This window comes from Rattus rattus, chromosome 18, assembly GCF_011064425.1.
Source record: "Rattus rattus isolate New Zealand chromosome 18, Rrattus_CSIRO_v1, whole genome shotgun sequence".
Classification (NCBI taxonomy): Eukaryota; Metazoa; Chordata; class Mammalia; order Rodentia; family Muridae; genus Rattus; species Rattus rattus.
In genome coordinates this window covers 9162221-9182375 of record NC_046171.1, presented here as the reverse complement: position 1 = coordinate 9182375, position 20155 = coordinate 9162221, and the positions used below count along the sequence as shown (strand labels likewise).

Genomic DNA, 20155 nt, shown 5'->3' with positions numbered 1-20155 from the left:
CAGTGCTGACAGGCAATGCTGTTTGCTGTAATAAAAGCCCCGCCTCCACGCACTTCATTACCTTTTCCCACAGGCTTTTGTCACAGTTACATTTCAGTACCACTAAGTTCCAGCATCTGTGCCACAGGTCCCCAGGCTTTGGAGAACCTTCACAAGCCCATCTGAATCCCACAGCCTGTGCTCTGCTCCGTGAGCTGTAGGTCACGACCAGTCCTGGCTCCTGCACCATACAATGGACTTTGTACTTAGTACAGTCCCAGACAGATTTGTAAATGTTCACTGAATTTAGAAAGTCCCCGTAAATAGCGTCCATGGTAACACACCTCCGTGGCTCCTTCACCCACAAAGCGCTTGTAAAACCAAGGCCAAGCAACAGGGAACAGGACTCTTGAAGAACAGGAGAGGAGGGCTGATTGCAGGTGAGCCTGCTTTAGACTTCCTCTGTCCATGGGGATTCCTAAAGTGCTAAGTGAGAGAGTGGGCAGCAGTCTGAGAGCTCTGCTTCCCAGAGAATGAAGAAAAACGGCAAAAAGCCTCCCCCAGCGGTCAGCCCCACCAACCGCTCTCACCTCAGGCCACCTGGGGACAAGGCTACAAAGCAGACAATCTTTATTCACAATCAGGGTGGCACAGGGAAGACACCTCCCGCTCAGCCCAGAATCAAAGCTCCCCAGGGCGTTTGGAGCCCGGCAGGCTCAGCACTCGCCCTCCCCTAGCAGGGCATATGGGTTTCGGGCTGCTAGGCAGGACCCAGTATCTGAAGTTGGGGTGTCTTCATCTCCTTCCCCCTCTTCATCTGCATCTCGGTCCTCCTCTCCTTCCTCCTCACAGGAGCTGCTCAGCTCCTCCTCTTCCTCCTCCTCTTCATCACCTGCCGGCCCCACCCTGCCCTGGGACAGCACCAGCTCTGCAGTCTCTGCGTGAGACTCCCAGGTGCCTGGGGAACAAACAAACGTCTGAGCAAGAGCTGGGGCAGAGTTGAGGACAAAGTGCTCAAGTGCTGGCCCACACCCCTCACGGCACCTATCTGCAGAGCCAACCAAGCTTCTCATGTGTGTCTTCAAGTTCCACAGCCATCCTGCTGAAGCCACAGCCACCCACATTTGCAGATAGTAAACTATCACCAGAACTGCCCAGAGTGACCCTCTGTCTGGCCTTGAGGTCTACCCCAAGGCTGGCCCCTCAGCAGGGACTGTGGAGAACACATGGGCTCTCACCTCTCTGTTCGCTATAGCCAGGAGGGTGGAAACACAGGCTGAGGCGGCCATCCACTGCCAGGCGAAGGAGGCTGTTGGCTGCTCTGTACACATCGTTTCGAGCTGCCTTGGCCGTTTTATAGCCACGTTTCTCTGCCCAGGCTAAAGAGAAAAGAATAACAGTAAGGGACGCCCGAATCCAGGCTCCAGTCCTGTCAGCCCCACACCCAGTCTTCCCAGTGTTCCAGACAGTCCAGGCAAGAGTTCTTGATGGTGGTAAAGAAATTTAGGGGCAAAACAGGCAACTCTTTCCTTGAGGCCAGACTCTGGGCGGAGGGGGTGGAGGGGACAGAGTAGGCGAGAGACGAAAGGAGAAGCCAGGAAGCCCACCTTCGCAGACGTCCCAGGCACACCAGGGATGCTCGGCTGAAGGGTCCTCTGCCTCTGGGTGGCGCAGGTGCAGCAGGGCCTGCACCGGGATTCTGGAAGCCAGGTAGCCCACGGAAGTGTAGGGCTCCTGGATCTGGGCAATGGGGTAGATTCCAGCCAGAACCTGTGGAAACAGCACTCAGCACCTTGTGCAGGTCCACCCTCTGTCCTCCCCACCCTGCTCTAGCTCCCTCTACTACATACCTGCAGCTGTCTGGGCAGCAGAGAGGGGAAGATAAGGCCCGGACAGTCACAGAGCTTCACAGACGGGGTGAGAAAGTAAGTCTGAAAGTACCGGGTATGGCCTGGTGTTCTGGAGACACTCACCACCTTCCGCCCCACCAGCCCGTTGATCAGCGAGGACTTCCCCACATTGGGGAAACCTAGGAAGGCAATACAAGGAACTATGGGACAGCTCTTACCCTGGGCCAGAGGAGCTGAGTAGTGGTTGGGTCTGTCAGGAAAACAGCACTCAAGGAGCACCACAGCCACCACACCAGACAAGCTCTGGTCTCCCTGCCTACAGTTGTGGCCCCAGGTCATTCATTCCCTGGCCTCTGCAGGGTCTGTTCCGCATCTTACAGGACAGAAACCTACCACCCACACTGGTCACTATCTAGATGCCAGATCTGTACCTCATAATAACCATCCATCACCGACTGTCCAAAGAAAATGCCTGCTGGCTAACACCCCTCTTATGGCTATGCCACTTTCTTTCTGTCTGAGTACGACACCTGCACAGACCTCCTGTCCACTCCTCAGGCCCTCAGAGCCTAAACTACTCACTGATGCACAGAGCACACTGCTGCCTCACATCTCCTTGACCTGAGATGCATCCTCCAGGCTTACTTATCCCTTCATCCTAGTAAGTTCACCCTGACTCCAGTATGGTAACACTGTGGTGGTTGGAATGAGAATGGCCCCCATAGGCTGACATATTTGAATGCTTGCTCCCTAGCTGGTAGGAATGTTTTGGGATGGACTAGGGTAGTGATTCTCAACCTTCCTAATGCTATGACCCTTTAATATAGTTCCTTATGTTGTGATGACACCCTCCCCACAACCATAAAATTATTCTGTTGCTACTTCATAGCTGCACTTTTGCTACTGTTATGAAACATATTGTAGTATCTCATATGCAGGATATCTGATGTGACACCCCCCCCCCCAAAAGGGGTCATGGCCCACAGGTTGAGAACCACTGGAATAGAAGGTATGGCCTTCTTGAAGAAGGTATGTACTAGGGTTAGGCTTTGAGGACCCAAAATTCCACACTAGACACCATCTCTGTATCTCTCTCTCTTATCTCTCTGTCCATCTGTCTGTCCCTCCCTCCCTCCCTCTTACTGTGCCTGCTGCCATGCTCCCCGCTATAATGGCCATGGAGTCTTCCTCGGGAACTGGAAACAAGCTCCTGATGAGGTACCTCCTTTTATAGGCCTTAGTGGTGGTGTCTCTGCCTGATACTATGCAACACTCAGCCCTCTACCTTTCCTCTGATCTACCTCCAGGTGCAGGACCCAGCACTCTGGAAGTCCCAGACACTGCCCTTGAACTCCTAGTCCTGGCTTTCCTGTACCTCAGCCACCTGACAAAAGCCCAGCCCTCTGGCATGCAGCTGTTCACACAGCACCTGAGAGAAGATGCACAAGGCTAGCCAAGTCCTTCCCAGCACACCAGGCTACCTCTTCTCCAGGGGTGGCAGAGGAGACCGCTCTCCTCAGACTAGCATACTTTTCTGCCATCAGAGTAAAACTCCTAGCCCAGTGTGATGACACATGGCTGTATTCCCAGCACTTCAAAGCAAAAGCTGAAGCAGAAGGAGAGCTCAGAGTTTGAGGACAGCCTAAACTGCATGGTGAGACTGTTTCAGAAACAACAGAAACCTCACATAAAACAAAAGCAAACCCACTACCCTGAAGACTTGGCTATGTGTGTCACCGTCTCCTGAGTTCACCTTGTGACTGAACACTCATAGTTTATTTATGTTTTATTATATGCACTAGTGGTTTCACCTGCATGTGTCTGTGTGAGGTCAGATCCCCTGGAACTGAAGTCACAGACAGCTATGAGCTACCAGTGGGTACTGGGACTTGAACCAAGGTCTTCCCTAAGAGCGGCCAGTGGTCTTAATCCCTGAGCCATCTCTCCAGTCCCAGTGACTAAACACTTGACACAAATACACAGCGGCTTTGGAGATCCTAGTGCACTGGGCCAGACGTGAGCACAGCACTTTCCTAGGAGGTGCACCTGCCCATCTCCTAATACAGAGCCTCATCCTGACTTGGTGAGTGCCCCTCCTGCTCCCTGGTCTCAAGACCCTCACAGGCATCCAGGCTAAGTCAGTGCCACCCTGCAACTTCTGCCTGCACTCCACCCAGTTGGAGCCATGCTGTTTATGGGGTCTTTTCTCTGCGTAGCTCTCTCCTCCTCTGGCTCCCAGAAGCTGTCAGCCCTACTTCATACGTGTGAGACTTCAGGCACTATGTCCACTTCGCTTCCAGACTCTTCTTGGTTCCCATTCTCCTCCTTTGCCCAGACTAACTGCTGCTCTGCCTCAGTCCTCAGCTTTCTCTTCACCGACTCTGCCCTGTCCCATGGCGTTAAACACTCTGCATATTTCCCAGTGGCCCCTTAAACTGAAATCCCTACCTTCACATCATGTTTCTGTCCCAGCACTCCACACCTCCAACACCTCCCTCTGACAATTCTTGGGGTGGGGGGGCTGGTTTTTCTTTTCTGAGATGGGTCACAACCTGTAGCCCAAGCTGGCCTAGAATTCACCACACAGTCCAGGCTAACCTCAAACTCTCATAACCTTCAGGCCTTGGTCTCCCAAACTCTGGAAATACAGGGTGAGCACCATGCTCAATTCCTCTCAGCAGCTCTTGGCTGTCCTGTCTTCCCTTCCTGTCCATCTCCCACCACTCACTCCACTCATAAAGAACAGACTTCTAAATGAAACCAGATCCTGTCATTCCACTAAGATCCAAACTGCCAGAGCCAGAGGGATGACTCGGGGTTAAGAGAAGTCTCAGGCCTTGCAGGACCCCAAGTCTGTTCCCAGGACCCACACAGTGGCTTGCAATAGTCCACAACCCCAACTTCAGGGGATCTACTGCTCTCTCTGTCCTCGGCAGGAACCAGAGACATACATGCATGCAGGGAAAACACACAGAAAAGAATCTAAAACAAAATAGAAGCCCACAAATATCTAAGATCCTAATTACTAAGGTCTCTTCTCACCTCTTGTACACAAGGTAAGGAAGGGTCTTAGACCTGGCCTCACAGTTGTCTCCTGTACTGCAGTGGTCCTCAACTTTCCTCGCACTGATACTGAGGCCCCAACCATACAATTGTTTTCTGTTGCTACTCTATAAATGTAGTTTTGCTGCTATTATAAATTGTAGTGTAAGCCCCTAATGTAAAATGACACGTGACCCCTGTGAAAGGGTCATTGAACCCCTCATAGTCCAATGAAGACCATTCTGGCCTTGAACTCACAGAGATTCTCCTGCCTCTGCTCCAAGTGCTGGCACTGAAAGTCAACACTACCACTGAGTTTGTGACAGTTCTTAACAAGATACTTCCTGACCACACTGGAAATGAAAAGGGCTCCAACCCAGAGGAAGCTGACACGTGCTGCTGTCCTGCTGAGACTTAAGGACTCCTGGACTAGGAACCAGTATCCACAACTGAGACCTGGGTATCTGTGGGTCAATCAGAGCCCTTGGCACTGCGAAAGTTTAACAGTCGCTGCTGTCGCTACTGTCATGACTTGCCAGGCACTAAGGCTCTGCAGGCCACTGCTCACTCCATCCTGGACTGTGCATCAGCAACCTCACTCTCAAGTGACTCGACAGCTTACCGACTTGCAGAGTCGGCACAGCCAACGCGCGACAGAACTTAGCTGCCCTGCAGCAGGCACCCTTCTGTTCTCCAAGGACGACGACGACAAAGGCTGTTCTTTGAAGAGCCTAAGCCCAGACAGGTCTAGCCCCCTCCTCTACAGATAATGAAACACAGAGCCTGCAGCGGCGGCCACTATGGCAGGCCATTGTGTCCTTACCTACACAGCCGATGGTCACCACCCCATCCTTGTAGCGCTCCCTGGAGGGGCCCGTGGGCTCCATCGCTGAGTCAGTCTGCTGCTCTACCAGTACTGCTGGCCCGTCCTCCTCCTCCTCTTCCTCACCAGAGACATTACCCCACGAGGCCCCGGCCACGTCCCTAGCAATCTTCTCTCGCCAACTGCTCAAGTCCACTGTTTGAAGAAGAAAATGGGTTTCCCTCAGCCCCAGGCCATGGACCATTAATGCACAGCTGATGTCACCAGCATGCAAAAATCCCAGCGTGCCAATGTGCACTACAGCAGACCAGAGTTTCCCCGGCTTTCACAGGACCCCACTCTGGAGTCACAGGTCTCTCCATCAGAGCACCCAAGACGCCCACTCCTGCCTCTCTCCTCCCCACCATCAGGGGGGCAACAACCTACGACATTCCTAAGTATGTATACCACAGGGACATCCAGAAATGAGCCCTTGAGCTTCCCCTCCCAAAAGCCCCTTCCATGGACCACATACCTTTCCCCACAGTGATGGCTTCACAGGCTCTCAGCAACTGCTCTGGCCCCAGCGCCCGAGTCCATCCTCTGCCCCGTCTCCGACTCTTCTTCAAGACTGAGGTGAGAGGGTGAAGATGTGCCTCTCTTCTCTCTCCTGTGGCCCTCAGGCCCAAACCAGGTTCCCTTGCCAACCAATTCTCTGTCTCCCTTCTCTCTCTCTCTCTCCCTCTCTCCCTCCGTCTCTCCCTCTCTCTCTCTCTCTCTCACACACACACACCCTCTCTCTCTCCCTCTCTCCCTCTCCCTCGTCTCTCTCTCTCTCTCTCTCTCTCTCCTCCTCTCCCTCTCTCTCTCTCTCTCTCTCTCTCCCTCTCTCTCTCTCTCTCTCCCTCTCTCTCTCTCTCTCTCCCTCTCTCTCCACTCTCTCTCTCTCACACACACACACACACACACACACACACACCCCTCTCTCTCTCTCTCACACACACACACCCCCCTCTCTCTCTCTCTGTCTCGCTCTCTCTCTCTCTCTCTCTCTGTCTCTCTCTCTCTCACACACACACACACACACACCTCTCACACACACCCCTCTCTCTCTCTCTCTCTCTCTCTCTCCCCCACCCGCCCACACAACACACACACACACACACACCCTCTCCACAGCTCACTCACCACTACCAGGCTCCTGTGGAGTCCGAGTGTCCCGAGGGAAAGAGGTGAACAGGACAATGTGGAGCTGGGGGTAGTGCTGGTGGAAATAATGCTTCCAGGCCACCACGAGAGCTGGCGGGGCCAGGTCCACCTTATTCAAGACCAGCACCAGAGCCAGCCCAAGTTCTCCGGTTACATACTCGTAAAGTGCTGGTGGGAAGTTCACAACCTGTGACAGAATTGGTAAGAGAACAAAGTGACAAGAAGCCACCCCAGAGTTTGCTGACCCCAGCTCCCCCTCACCAGGCACAGCTCTGGCTGAAGTAGATTCTGTGGTGAAAATAGTAACCCAGCCACACCGAGCAAGGAAGACAAAGCAGGTGTTAGTAATAACCTGGGCAAGTCTGAGGGGCCTTCCTGCAGGTCATGGTGAGAGAAACGAACGGGAAGTATGACAATACCTAGCACACTGAGGTGATGACAGTCGGAAACAGGAATGGGGATTGGGTAAGAAGTAACACCTGCTTCTATGTGCCCATAACCCTGTAAGTCTAGACACATGCACCGCTACATGCACAGGAGTGTGTGTCGGTGCATAGAAACATACACATGAACACTTGCAACTATATGTGCCCACGGCTGTGTAAGTACACAGGAACCCTTGTATGTGCAATTCAAAGCTCCGCAACCTAAATGTCCCCCATAGACCTCCCTTTCTCCACTGGAGGACAAGTGAAATCAGGAGGTCAAAGGGCTGTCCAGCAGCAGTCTACGAACCTTACCCACTAACCTAGTATCCCAGGTGGGGTCTGTGTCGATCATGTTGGGCTACAGAAGTGACAGACGAAAGGAAGGCACCTTTGGGCTGGGCCCAAGAAGCCCCCAGTTGACTCAGAACTCCCTGGAGCTCTGTACTGGGACTTTATATTGGTCTAGATCTGGTAGGCTGGGAAACGGGGTCAGCTGGTCAGCAGGGGAGTGGCAGGCTAGGATCAGAGATGAGTAAAATGCTCAGCTCCTCAGGCTGGGGGTGCAGCTCAGTGGTAAGAGCTCAGGCCTAGTACATGCAAGACGCAAGGCCCAGGGCTTCATCCTCGGCAGAGCAACAAAGCAAAAAGAGAAGGGAAAAGTAAATGACTTTCTGACTGAAGATTTTAGCAGGAGGTGTAAAAAGAAGAAAGAAAGGAATCCAGCTGTAACCCCAGCACCAGGAAAGGATGGTACCAGGAGGATCCCTGGGGTTTTTTGATGAGTAAGAGATCCCATCCCACCATACAAGGTGCCATCGCCTGAGGAACACATCCAAGGTTGACCTCTGTGGCTTCACAATTCCAAGCATACATTCTACAAGTGGGATGGCAAGAACTTGCAGATCTGGGCCTTGCACACCTCCCCTTCCCCCCCCCCAAACAAACGTTTAAAGAGAGGAACCCTCTGTCTTCTGATTTCTGCCTTTCAACAGTCCCATAGAATCTCTCCCTGCAAATCTTTCCAGGGTCCTCACCGGATGTCGGATGTCCGTAATGAGCAAGACGATGTCAGACATCTCTAACACACGCCACAGCTGCCTCCATGTCTGAAAAGATCAGAAGAGAGACTGCCTTCAGCCCTCCTCCTGCTGGAACCAGAACACTAAGATCACAGTGTGTCCACTCCAATCAACACGCTGCCATCACCTCCAAATTGTGCTCAAAGTAGCTGAGTTTCTCCGAAGTGTATGCCCCATGTATCTTCCCAAGGTATTCCTGGAAGCTCCGCTCCTCTTGGCTCATTAGTTGCTCCTTGGACATCTCATAGCTCCAAGGAGGCCGCCGGGGGAAGTCCAGAACTGGGGAAAGACCGAACAAATGTGAGCACTTTTTTGGACCCCTCCTCACCTCTCCTCTTTTCAGCCAGCGAGTTCCCCAAGCTGATGGCAAACACAAGTAGCCCTCACTCACCTGAGCCAGGCTGATACACTTCCTGGATATCCAACTCCAGCATTTCAGCACTGACTGGCTGCAACACCTGCTCTCTGGCTGCTCTCTTTCTCCTCTCCACCTCCTCCCGGCTGTCCCGTTCAAAATGCAGCCGGTATCTAAGGGAAGAGGGACCGCGCATCTAGTGGAGTCCTGTCACAGGCTCCTTGTGCATCTCCTCTTCTGACTAGAAAACTTTGTAAAGCGTCCTTTCCTGGTTGTTCAGGTCTCCTTTAGCAAACTCTTGACAGCCCCTTTGGAAGGCAAGATTGTGGCCCATCCTGGAAGAACCACCTTCGCTTCCGGCCTCACTAGCTCCACTTCCAACAAGCCTTCAGCAGGAGCTTTCCCTAAGGCTGAGTGAGGGCAGGGAAACGCGGCCAGCGCCCTTCTCCTTTGCTCACCGGTTGGGGTCGTAGCCTCTGGGCCCCAGGCCCTGAGAAGGTTGCTGGTTGAGCCTGCGGATGTGATGGGTCACGGATTCCCCATCCGACGTGTCGGTCTGCTCCTCCCGCCGCTCCCGGCTCCCGCTGCGGCTGTTGGAACTGGAGCGAAGCCCATCTTGGAGCCCTGAGGGGAGGGGCCGGTGACGCCGGTGTAGACCGGTTCTTAGGGTACCTAAAGCCCCCCGAGCTGGTAGAACAAGCTCTTCTACAGTCGCCCCAACTTCTGCAGAGGCTCCAACCACGCGCCCCAATCCCCTCCCGGATGGGCCTGGAGGTCGTCATAGCGCCCCGTAGCAGCAGCAGGATTTCCCATCCCCCACCCTCCTTCACCCCCGCCTCGTCCCGCCTCTGCGGGAAACCCCCACCGTAGCAGCCCACGCGGGACCGCGAGAGCCCACTCGCCCCCCGCCCGAGGTGCGGCGGCACAGCCCTCCTCCAGAGCTGCGCAGCGGCCCCGCCCCCTCCCTGACCTCGCTTCCGCTCCCGCTTGTCCTGCAGCTGCTTCTTCTTCTGCTTCACGCTGAAGGGCTTCTTCCTCGGCATGGCCCCGGAGTCCCGGTCCGCCCTCCGCCGAGCTCCCCGCCGCCGCAACTGACTCCCCCGGGCAGCCCCCGCCCGCGGCCCGGGGCCCTGGGGAGGCGGGGCCGCGGTGACGTCAGCGGCGGGCGGCGGGGAGCAGGGCGGCAGGGATGCAAGCGGCACGTGAGAGCCCGCGGCTTCGGGGTGCACGGTGCGGCGAGCGGGAGGCGCGCGTGGGTGGCCCCGGCCGACTCCGTCACCGGCGCTACCAAGTGGCAGCCGCGGGAGGGGGGACGTGTGTCACTGCCGCCCGCCGCTCCGGAGAGCTGCCACTCACCTGGGGGGGGCCGGGCGAGGGGGCGAGGACACGCCCCACCGCGCCGCAGCCAGGGTGGGGAATGGCCCCCGGCCGGGAAACCGAGGCTGCGCGACTGCGCTGGCAGCTCCGTGGGCTGCCCTGAGGCGACCGGACACAGTAAGAACGCCGAAGAGGCAGGCTTACAGGCCACACGTGCGAGCGTGGGAGAGGAGAAAAAAAGCCAGCGAGACGAGGACTTTTGGAGAGAGGTCGGAGAGCACGCAGTTGTGGCTGTAGGTGTTGCCATAGTAACCGGGGGACCGGATGTGGCGATCTTAAAGTGCGACAGGCCTCACGCGTGCCCGCCAGAGGTCCGAAGCCTGTCCGGTGTCTCACTGCAGTGCGGTGGTGCTTTTCCACGTGGGGAGGAATTGCACAAGGGGAGCTGAGCTTTCCCTACGCGCGGCAGGGTGAGCGAGGCACCTTGCAGGAGCGAATCGCCGAAGCACATCCCCGACCTCCCGGAAGTGGCATGGCGGGAGCCTCGGTCACCCGGCCCACCGCCCACCCGGAAGCGGAAGGAAAGCTAGTGTGCCCCCTCCTCACTGCCCTCAAATCCTGCTGCAGCCATTGCCGCAGCCGCTATGCCGAAACGAAAGAAGCAGAACCAGCCGCAGCCGCCGCAGCATCTCGCACTGTCCGAGCGGGACGAGCCTGGAGACGAGGAGGACGAGCGCCCCATGGGTGAGGGGCAGGGCGTGCACACGCCTGTCAGCGGGCCAGGGGCTAGGCGAGAATGAAGTGCGGGGGAGGAGGCTCCAACGGAAGGAGGAAGGGCGCACGCGTGGAGGTGGAGTGGGGCGTGGTGGGAGGGGAGGCCTCCTGGTAGAACCTGGATTGAGGACTTCGCTTGCTTGAACCCTCAACCTCAGTCTGGCTCCTAATCCTTTCTGGAGAAGGCAGGGGAGGTGGCGGCTAAACCTCTGGCTTGCGCAACCGCAGAATGGCGGGGGAGAGGGGCGGCAGCGATATTATAGATTGTGATGACCGGGAAGACAATTTGTGACCACACTTCCACTGGTTAGGTCAAAGTGCAGCCTTCTGTGAACTACTCCCCCGAGGGAAGGAGAGGAGAAAAAAACTATGATGGGCCAACAGTTAAGGTGAGGGATTGGGGTATGTGGAATCACTGGGCATGTTGTGGATGCAGCACTGTGAGGAAAGAGCTGTTAGAGACCCTCTGTTACCCTCTGATGGAATCTCAAACAACTCTGCAGAGGGAAGGGCAGATGGACGGGGTGAGAGCTTGCGGCACTGCTGAATGGATTTATGACTTTACTGGGTAAAAACTGAGTGTTAAAGACCAAGTAAGAACGAGGCGATCAGTCCTTTGCACCGTTCTGACGACTGTGTTTTCATGTCTGCTCTTAGGACCACCCAGCCTTCTGGGCCCTCCCCCCATGGCTAACGGAAAACCTGGTGATCCCAAGTCAGGTGAGGAGAAATTGGGCCGTGATTCGTGTTTTAAGCCCTGGAGAAGGGACGGAGGAAAATCTAAGACTTAAAAATCCAGGGATTGGGGTTGGGGATTTAGCTCAGTGGTAGAGCGCTTGCCTAGGAAGCGCAAGGCCCTGGGTTCGGTCCCCAGCTCCGAAAAAAAAGAAAAAGGAAAGAAAAAAAGAAAAATCCAGGGATTGTGTACCTAAGTGAGGAATCATATGTTAACCGTTTGGAAACAGTGTTGTCAAAATGTTACTTTCTTCCAGATTAACTCCTAGGTCTATCTCTAGTTTGTGTGTTTAGAAATAAACGATCAGGGTTGGGGATTAGCTCAGTGGTAGGACGCTTGCTAAGGCCCTGGGTTCGGTCCTCAACTCTGAAAAATAAAATAAAATAAACGATCTCTGTTTTAGAGGCTCTAAATGGAATACTACCAAGACCAAAACAAGAGGGCATAGCAAGATTTGGTAAAAAGCTGCAGTAGCTATGACATGGTGGTCTTCACAGAATATCAACATAAAGTTTTTAATACTTGAGAGTGGTGGAAGATCAGGAGTTCCTGGCCAGCCTCACCTACATAGCAAATTTGAGACCAGCTAGCCTGGGCTACATGAGACCCTGTCTGAGAGGAATCAGAGGCCTCTAGACACATGAACATGGAATTCTGTGTAAAGGTGAAATCAAAGAAGTGGTTCTGAGTAAGCAATGTTGTCTCAACTGGACATCCTTTGTGTAGAAGTAGGAACTTCATTAGAAATACTGATTTTGTCATGGTAGTCATACCAGACAAACATGGGTTCTAAGCAGACTGTAAACATTCTTACAAAAAGTAACGTGTCTCACAGCCTTAGACAACATGGCACAGCCTAGCCATAGGGGCAGCAGGAAAGGTAAGAGTTCAGTGTTAGAGGGGTTGGGGATTTAGCTCAGTGGTAGAGCGCTTGCCTAGGAAGCGCAAGGCCCTGGGTTCGGTCCCCAGCTCCGGAAAAAAAGAACCAAAAAAAAAAAAAAAAAGAGTTCAGTGTTAGCCTGGCCTGTCTATGTAAGACACCGTCTCTACAAGTAAAACTGGGAGGGGGGTGTGGTACTGGGGAGGTGGTCCAGTTGATTATTTACTTCAAAAGCATGTAAAAAACAGCTGGGCCCAACACCATGATAAGGCAGAGGTAGACAGACTCTAGGGCTTGCTGGCTAGTAAGTATGGCTGACTAAGAACGTTCCAGGTCCAGTGAGACCCTGTCAGCCTCTGGCCTCTGTGGATACACACATGTATATTAGTTGTAAAGGCAGTATTTTTTTTTTTTAAATTAAACAAGATTTTATTTAAAAAAAAAAAAAAAAAAGAGTAGAAGGAACAGGTTTCCTCCAGTGGTAGAACTGATTTTTCCATAAAGGGCAAAATAAAAAAATAAAAAAAAAAGGAACAAGGAACAGGACCTACATTTTTTTTTCTGTAATATTGTCTGAAATTTCTATAACCTTGCTCTGGAAAGAGCAGAGCAAGGCCTCAAACCACTTCAAAACTGTTCTGGCAAGCATTGTAGGAATGCGCAGGGTCACTGCAGACCCAAGCACGCTGGAGGCTTGCTATAAAGGCAGTATTTATAAGCGAATTACATCAAATATCTCCCTCTCCTCTCGCCTCTCTCCTCTCTCTCTGCCTCTACTCCTCTCTTGACTCCCCTCCCCATGTCCTGAATAAACTCTATTCTATACTAAAAGAAAATTAAGACCAAGCACAGTAGCCTATGTCCACAATTTTGGAGAGTGAGGCAGGAGAATTATGGTATCATGAGGCTACATAGAGACCTATTTAAGAAAGCAAATAAGTTCAGCTCCACTTCTGGGTTTATAGTTACAAGAAGTGAAAGCATAGTCTTTGGAGATTTGCGGTTTTTTGTTTTGTTTTTTTTTTTTTCTTTTTTTCCGGAGCTGGGGACTGAACCCAGGGCCTTGCGCTTCCTAGGCAAGCGCTCTACCACTGAGCTAAATCCCCAACCCCGAGATTTGAGTTTTTGTTCGACTTTGTTGGGTTTTGGTTAATTTACTTATTTATTAGCAACAGGGCCTCGTGTAGCCTTGGCTGTTGGGAACTCACGATACAGACCAGACCAGACTGGCATGCAGAGAGAATCTGCCTGCCTCTGCTTTCCAACTTCTTGGATTAGGCAACACCAGGCTTGTCTTTTTGGATTTGTTATGTAGCCCAGGGTGCCATCAATCTAACAAAATATATGCACTCAGTGGAATATTGTTTTGTCTTAAAAGGAAGAAAATGGCATTAGTGCCGCATCATGGGTGGGCCTGAGCACACTGTATTAAGAAAATGGGCACATGAGGGTAAACACATGAGCTGTCTGGAGTCAGACTCACAGAACAATCAGGGTGTGAGTTACCAGGGCTGTTAGAGATGTAAAGAAAGGGGTGGTTAGAGGTTTCTGTTTGGTCTCTGGTTTACAGTACAGGGCTCTGGGATTCTGTTTCCCAACAGTTACTTACAGTATTGAATCTTACACTTAATAGTTGAGGTGAGTCAGGCTGACAAGATGGCTCTACAGGTAAAAGTGCCTGCCCCCAAGCCTGACAACCTGACTTTAATCCTTGGCCCCAAGTAGTACAGGATCCAAACTCAACAACTTGTCTCTCTGTCACACATGCAGCACGATACCTGTGCACACATCCCCAACACCCACACATGAGATCTAAAGTTTTAGAAATCTATTTCTTCAGGCTAAATATAAGTGGATTGCTGTTAGAGAGGACCCGAGGTTCATTTTCAGCGGCCCACGGTCTAGTGGAAGTAGGCAGCAGACAGGGCTAGTTCCAACACCCTTTTTTGGTCTGCAAGGACACCACACGCATGTGATATGTGAGCATACATATTCTTGTTTCTCACACACAACAAATGAACCGAATGAGAAAGGCTGACCCTTGGAATGCTTGGAAGCTGTAGCGCCCGCCACCTCTGAGGGGGCTGTATAAGTTGATACACCACTAAGATTAAAATTAAATTAAAAGTTAAGATTAAAATTGATTACACTGTTCTTACTGAGCAATTCCTCTGCCACATGTAGTCTGAACAGAAACTTATACTACACATAGAAATGTTCGTAGCATTGTTTATTGTGGCCACACACTTAATACCCACATGTCCATCCTCAGTAGAGCACATAAGTCCGTGTAATAGGATGCTATATTTTTTTTTTTTTTTTTAAGGTTTATTCATTTATTATATATAAGTACATTGTAGCTGTCTTCAGATACACCAGAAGAGGGCATCAGATCTCTTTACAGATGGTTGTGAGCCACCATGTGGTTGCTGGGAATTGAACTCAGGACCTCTGGAAGAGTAGTCGGGTGCTCTTAACCGCTGAGCCATCTCTCCAGCCCGGATGCTATACTTTTAAATTTAAAAAATCATCTACTGGGGCTGGGGACTTAGCTCAGTGGTAGAGCGCTTGCCTAGGAAGCGCAAGGCCCTGGGTTCGGTCCCCAGCTCCGAAAAAAAAGAACCAAAAAAAAAAAAAAAAATCATCTACTACTGGCCCAGACAAGTTGACTCTCATGATTATCAGAAGAGCCCAGAGTTAGAGCCAGGAAGATCCACAACCTGTCATGTTAGAAGTCAGGATGGTGGCAACCTTCCAGGAGAGGAAAGGCCATATAGAAGGATGGCTTTTCTGAGGCTGGAGATTTAGCTCAGTAATAAAGAGTAGTCAGTTGCCTAGTATATACAAGGTCCTAGGTTCAGTTCCCCACACCAGGGGCTAAAAAGCGCCAAGAAAGCGTATCTCTGTGTATGGGCAATAGAAACCCAGGGGAAGAGGTAGTAGTTGGTTTGTGTACTTAAAAGCGGTGTGTCAGAGAGCTTTGCTGTATGTAGTGAGCAGGGGAGGGGCTTTTGTCAGGACTGAGGGGCTTCTGCCCAGCAATCACCTCCCTGTCTTTCTCTCTGTAGTTTTCCACAGGGGTCCTCCAGGATCAAGGGGACCAATGATTCCACCACTGCTGAGTCTCCCACCTCCTCCCCGGGGTAGAGGCCACATTCGGGGAGGCCTTGGTCCTCGGTCTAGCCCATATGGTCGTGGTTGGTGGGGTGTCAATACTGAACCTCCTTTTCCTGGGCCAGGCCATGGGGGTCCTTCTAGGGAAATCTTTTACCAAGAGCCAAGAAATCCAAGAAGGCTCAAAAGCTGGTCTCTTGTCAAGAACACCTACCAACCTAAGGACAGCCCCCAGATGATGGAAGGTAAGGCCCACTTTGTTATGTTTGTGCCGTGGCCTGTATACCAGCAGGCCTGGGAATCTTCTCCTTTAGGCTCTCACTGAGCAGCACTGAGAATTAATGCAGGGCCTTACCTGTATTGAGGAGTCCTCTAGCGCTGAACTACCAGCTCCTTAGCTGCCTCAAGAGGTACCAATAGCCCTGAACACTTTTCTTCCCTCAGAAAGACTGTCTTTCCAAAATACTTGGTGATCTGGGAGTCTTGCTCAGTGATTGAACAAGGTGTGCATCATGCCTGAGGCCCTGTGTTCTATCCCTAGCACCAAAAGTAGAAAGAAAAAGCCAGGGGTTGGGGATTTAGCTCAGTGGTAGAGTGCTTGCCTAGCATGCGCAAGGCCCTGGGTTCGGTCCCCAGCTACGAAAAAAAGAAAAAAAAAAAAAAAAGAAAAAGCCAAAATACTTATAAACAGTATATGGTAGAAACCTTGGCTTTCTCTCTGCATTCTATACATTTTCTTTCTTAGGATTTTTAGGGCATGTTGGAAGAGTTGTGTTTTATTAGGGGTTGGTGGACAAGTTGACCTCAAACTTGTGTCTTCTGTCTCGGCCTCTGAAGGCTGGGGCCATGGTGTGAGCCTCCTCACCCAGCTCTCGAAAGGTTTTAAGCTGCTGTTTTCCCTTATTCACAGACAAATCTGACCGCCCTGTCTGCCGACACTTTTCTAAGAAGGGCCACTGTCGATATGAAGACCATTGTGCCTTCTACCATCCAGGCGTCAACGGACCTCCTCTGTAAGACTGTGCCTTCCCACCCAGGCTGGAAGGAGCCCTCTCACCTAGTGGCCATGCATTCTCTGTGGCTCCATTATAGCTACTTGAAGGCTCTTCTGTCACCTTCAGGCAGTGGCACGTCCACCCCTTTCATCATCTCTCCCATTTGGGGTCCAGAGCTGTGACTGTCACTGGTGCACAGTATACACTGTCCTCTGATCCAGGCTGTAGAGACCTTCAGGACCCCATCTTGCTACCTTCCACTGCCTCCTGGATCTTCCCCTCTGCCAAATGACTGCTCCACAGGAAACCTTTGGTGCTGTTTCTTGTGCATTTGTCCACCTCTCCCTCAGTATTGCCCTCAGTTCCCAAGAACCCTGGAGCAGTCTCTTATCCTCTAGCTGCTTGTTTTAAGTCCTTTCACGTAAAACCCCAGTGTTTGCAGCTGCCAGGAAGTGCACTAGGTTTTCCGGCTTGAGGTTGAGTTTGAGTGACTGGTACAGACTTGCTCCCTAAACAGCCTCCACCTGCTTTTGGACGTCCTAGTTTCTGTCCGTAGCATGAGCCCCACCGCTAAGGCCTGTGGTCACTGTGCTTTGTGAAACTGTACGCCCCTTGTAGCCTTCCTCAGTGTCTGTGGCGTTTTTTGTGACTTCCCAACACTAGAGTAAGTTTTTCTGCCAAATCAAGTGAGGCTCTTGGTGCCCTCTAGAGTTCACCTACCTCCCAACACGGGAGGATGTGAGACATCTTCAGACTGCCTCCCCATCGTGCCCTCCTGTTCTGTGCCCTCTGGTATTCTGGGTCTGACACAGGCCAGTGATGTCTTGGAAAGCTTCCGACGGGCCTCCCCACACAGCTCCTGCCTGACCCGTTTTAGTTAGGCTGTCATTGTGAGGCCACCGGCCCTTTGATTTGACTTTGTGAATCTCCGCCTGTCTCTGGATGGAACCTGAACAGTACTGTCTGTCACCTCTCTGACCCTCTTACTTCCCTCACACTGGGTGTTTTCTGTGAAAACAGCAGTGAACATGTTGGGTTTTGAACAGGCCCTAAGGAAGTGGGTCAGGAGGTATGTGTGCAAGAGGAGAGAGCGCGCTAGAACTAAGAATGATTTTGTTTTCTTTTTAATTTTTTTTATATTAGTAATAAACACAGTGGAAACCGGTGTCTTCTCTCATTTCTCTGTTCCAGTCTTCTCTGCAGGTGCAGGGAAGCCTTCTCTGAGGCTGCTAGGGAGTCCATTCATTCCCTTAGTTCATCAGAAGCAAAAGTTACACTCGGGAAAGTGTTGCTGTGGGGAGAGCAGATCAGTGACACAGAGCTGAGGTCTGAAGGATGCACAGGAGGAGCAGTGAGGGGAGGAGTCTTGGCAGTGCCCGGCAACAGTGCCTGGAGCTGAGGTTTTTTGTATTTTTGTTTTCTGTCTGAACACAGAATCTGAAGAGTGGCTCACTTACCACTTAAGTGATATTTTTCCCTTGTAAATCAAAACGTGTAATTCACATGAACGCTGTAGGTGATATCTTTGTAATGATTTTGTCTCACTGTCAAAAGGTTGACCATGGGGGACAGACTTAGAAATGGAGATTTCTAAAATACTTTTTTAGATTTATTTACTACTTTATGTTTGTGAATATTTTGCCTCCCTGTTTGTATGTGTAGAATGTGTGCCTGCTCCCCATGGAGGTCAGAATACAGAATCCCTGGGATTAGGGATACGGGTTGTTGTGAGCCACTGTGTGGGTGCTGGGAATTGAACCTGCGTTCTCTGTAAGAGTGACTTGTGCTCTTCTTACACACTGAGCCATGTCTCCAGCCCCAGAAACGGAGATTTTCTAAAACGACCCAGATAAGCTTCAACAGTAGCATAGGCTTGAGTATTGAAGTTGGAGAAAAGCGAATGTTTAGAAACAGTCAAAATGAAAGCATTTGGGGCCAGAGGGCTCTACTGTTAAAAAGTCATTTGCTCTGGAAGAGAACCTAAGTTTTGTACCCAGGACCCATAGCCACTTAGAGCAGCTTGTAACTCCAGTTCTTGGGGATTTGGAGCCCTCTTCTGTCCACTTGGGGCACCAGTCACATACCATTGCATATAAGCAAGCAAACGTGTAAAATTCATTTTATTTTAAAGACTCAAAGATTGAGCTTGGAGGTACATCAACATCAGGACCCCAAGGGACAGAGGCGCCAGCGAAAGAGGGAGGAGGAGCGGTGTACTAGGAAAAAAAAGTATGTGGAGAAATGGAGGGAAAGTGACCACCTATGTCAGATGTGCTAGGACATGGCTTGTGATCTGTTGATCCTGGAAAGTGAATTGGGACAGAAGCATCATGGGAGGTAGGAATGTGCTTAGGATATTTGCCTAGTATGTGTGAAGCTGCCTTAGGTTCCACTCTTGGGCCATATAAATAAAACATGCATATTAACATGGTGTGTAATCTCAAAACTCAGGAGGGAGACAAGAAAATAGGAAACTCAGTGTCACCTCTGGCCACTTAGAGGACTTGAGGCAAGATGGGACTACATAAGGAAAAGAAAAGCATGACTGAGGGTGTGACCTCCTGGTGAAAATGCCTCTTCCAAACTCCTATGCCTGTCATTCATTAGAGTTAAAAGCCAGCCATGTCTTTTTTTTTTTTTTTTTTTTTTGCCAGCCATGTCTTGATCGAGGTTTAAAAGGCATATGCTTCTTGAGAGGCAGAGGCAGGTAGATCTCTGAATTCATGGCCAGCCTGGTCTACAGAATGGTTTCCAGGACAGCCAGGGCTACTCAGAGAAACCCTCCAGAAAAAATGCCTCCTCCTCCAGAAAAAAAAATGGGGGAGATGTTTGTAAAAACTTATCAACTGCTCACTGCTTACTGTTTTATGTGCAATTACAGTGGGTCAATTAACAGCAAAACTATCACACACCCAAAAAACTCCAGATTCTACTGCACAATAGCATCTGGTTGTTGGGGTGGAGTTCCTTGGTTATATCTATCTGTACACCTGGGTATTAAGTGACATGTCAACCAAGGGCCAGTAAGATTACTTTTTCCTAAATCGACAGGCTGTGGTGTCTTTAAGTACAGTTTACAGTATGTAGTATTAGAAGAAGATTAGAAAGTAGTGGAGAATGATTGAAGATGTGTACTGTACTGTTCTAAATAAAGCTGCAGTCAGGCATCATAGTGCAGACCTGTAATCCCAGCTCTCCCAGAGGCAGAGGCAGAGGCGGCTGAATTCTAGGAGTTCCAGGCCAGCCCAGTCTACATTGAGAGTTTCAGGCCAGCCAAGGACTACACAGTGAGACCCTGGTTCAACGATAACAAAAAGGATTCAGAACAGTGTGGCTGACACACGCCTTTAAACTCAGCACTCTAGAGCCAAAGGCAAACGCATCTCTCAGCTGGAGGCCAACCTAGGCCACACAGCGAGTTCCAGACACCAGGTAGAGTGACACAATCAGATAAAAGATGTCTCAACTACTTCTGCCTACCTGGAAATTACATGTCATTCCTTGAGTGTCACCGCGTCGCAGCATCAGCTGCTCTGTCGTGGGGACCGTCATAACGCTCTACCCGCTCGGGGCAAGGAGGTGACGTCTCCAGCCA

General features: G+C 51.3%; 2 protein-coding genes, 1 long non-coding RNA gene and 1 other non-coding gene across 7 annotated transcripts; 1 reads left to right on the top strand and 3 right to left on the bottom strand.

Moving 5' to 3' along the window:
* Window positions 1-592: 592 nt before the first annotated feature.
* Window positions 593-9908, bottom strand: Gnl1 (G protein nucleolar 1 (putative)). Its single transcript, XM_032889100.1, has 12 exons — window positions 9715-9908; window positions 9203-9368; window positions 8781-8917; window positions 8517-8668; window positions 8345-8416; window positions 6862-7069; window positions 6209-6304; window positions 5695-5889; window positions 1830-2008; window positions 1587-1749; window positions 1218-1358; window positions 593-937 (listed from the first exon to the last, which is right to left on the bottom strand). The coding sequence occupies exons 1-12, from the start codon at window positions 9785-9787 to the stop codon at window positions 696-698; spliced, it is 1824 nt and encodes a 607-aa protein (XP_032744991.1). The 5' UTR covers window positions 9788-9908; the 3' UTR covers window positions 593-695.
* Window positions 9909-10600: 692 nt separating this feature from the next.
* Prr3 (proline rich 3) lies at window positions 10601-17725 on the top strand. 4 transcript variants are annotated; one of them, XM_032889102.1, is made up of 5 exons: window positions 10601-10805; window positions 11147-11224; window positions 11493-11555; window positions 15520-15810; window positions 16476-17725. In XM_032889102.1, exons 3-5 carry the CDS (start codon window positions 11522-11524, stop codon window positions 16580-16582), a joined length of 432 nt encoding a protein of 143 aa, XP_032744993.1. In that variant the 5' UTR covers window positions 10601-10805; window positions 11147-11224; window positions 11493-11521; the 3' UTR covers window positions 16583-17725. The 4 variants fall into 4 exon arrangements, with proteins under 4 accessions (XP_032744993.1, XP_032744995.1, XP_032744992.1 ...); XM_032889104.1 differs by lacking the exon at window positions 11147-11224 and having other exon boundaries at window positions 15691-15810; XM_032889101.1 differs by lacking the exon at window positions 11147-11224.
* On the bottom strand, window positions 13019-13151 carry LOC116887787. The gene has a single exon (XR_004386283.1). It is a non-coding gene; the product is annotated as a small nucleolar RNA SNORA9 (small nucleolar RNA).
* Window positions 17669-20146, bottom strand: LOC116887483. Its single transcript, XR_004386220.1, has 2 exons — window positions 20041-20146; window positions 17669-17888 (listed from the first exon to the last, which is right to left on the bottom strand). It is a non-coding gene; the product is annotated as an uncharacterized LOC116887483 (long non-coding RNA).
* Window positions 20147-20155: the final 9 nt, after the last annotated feature.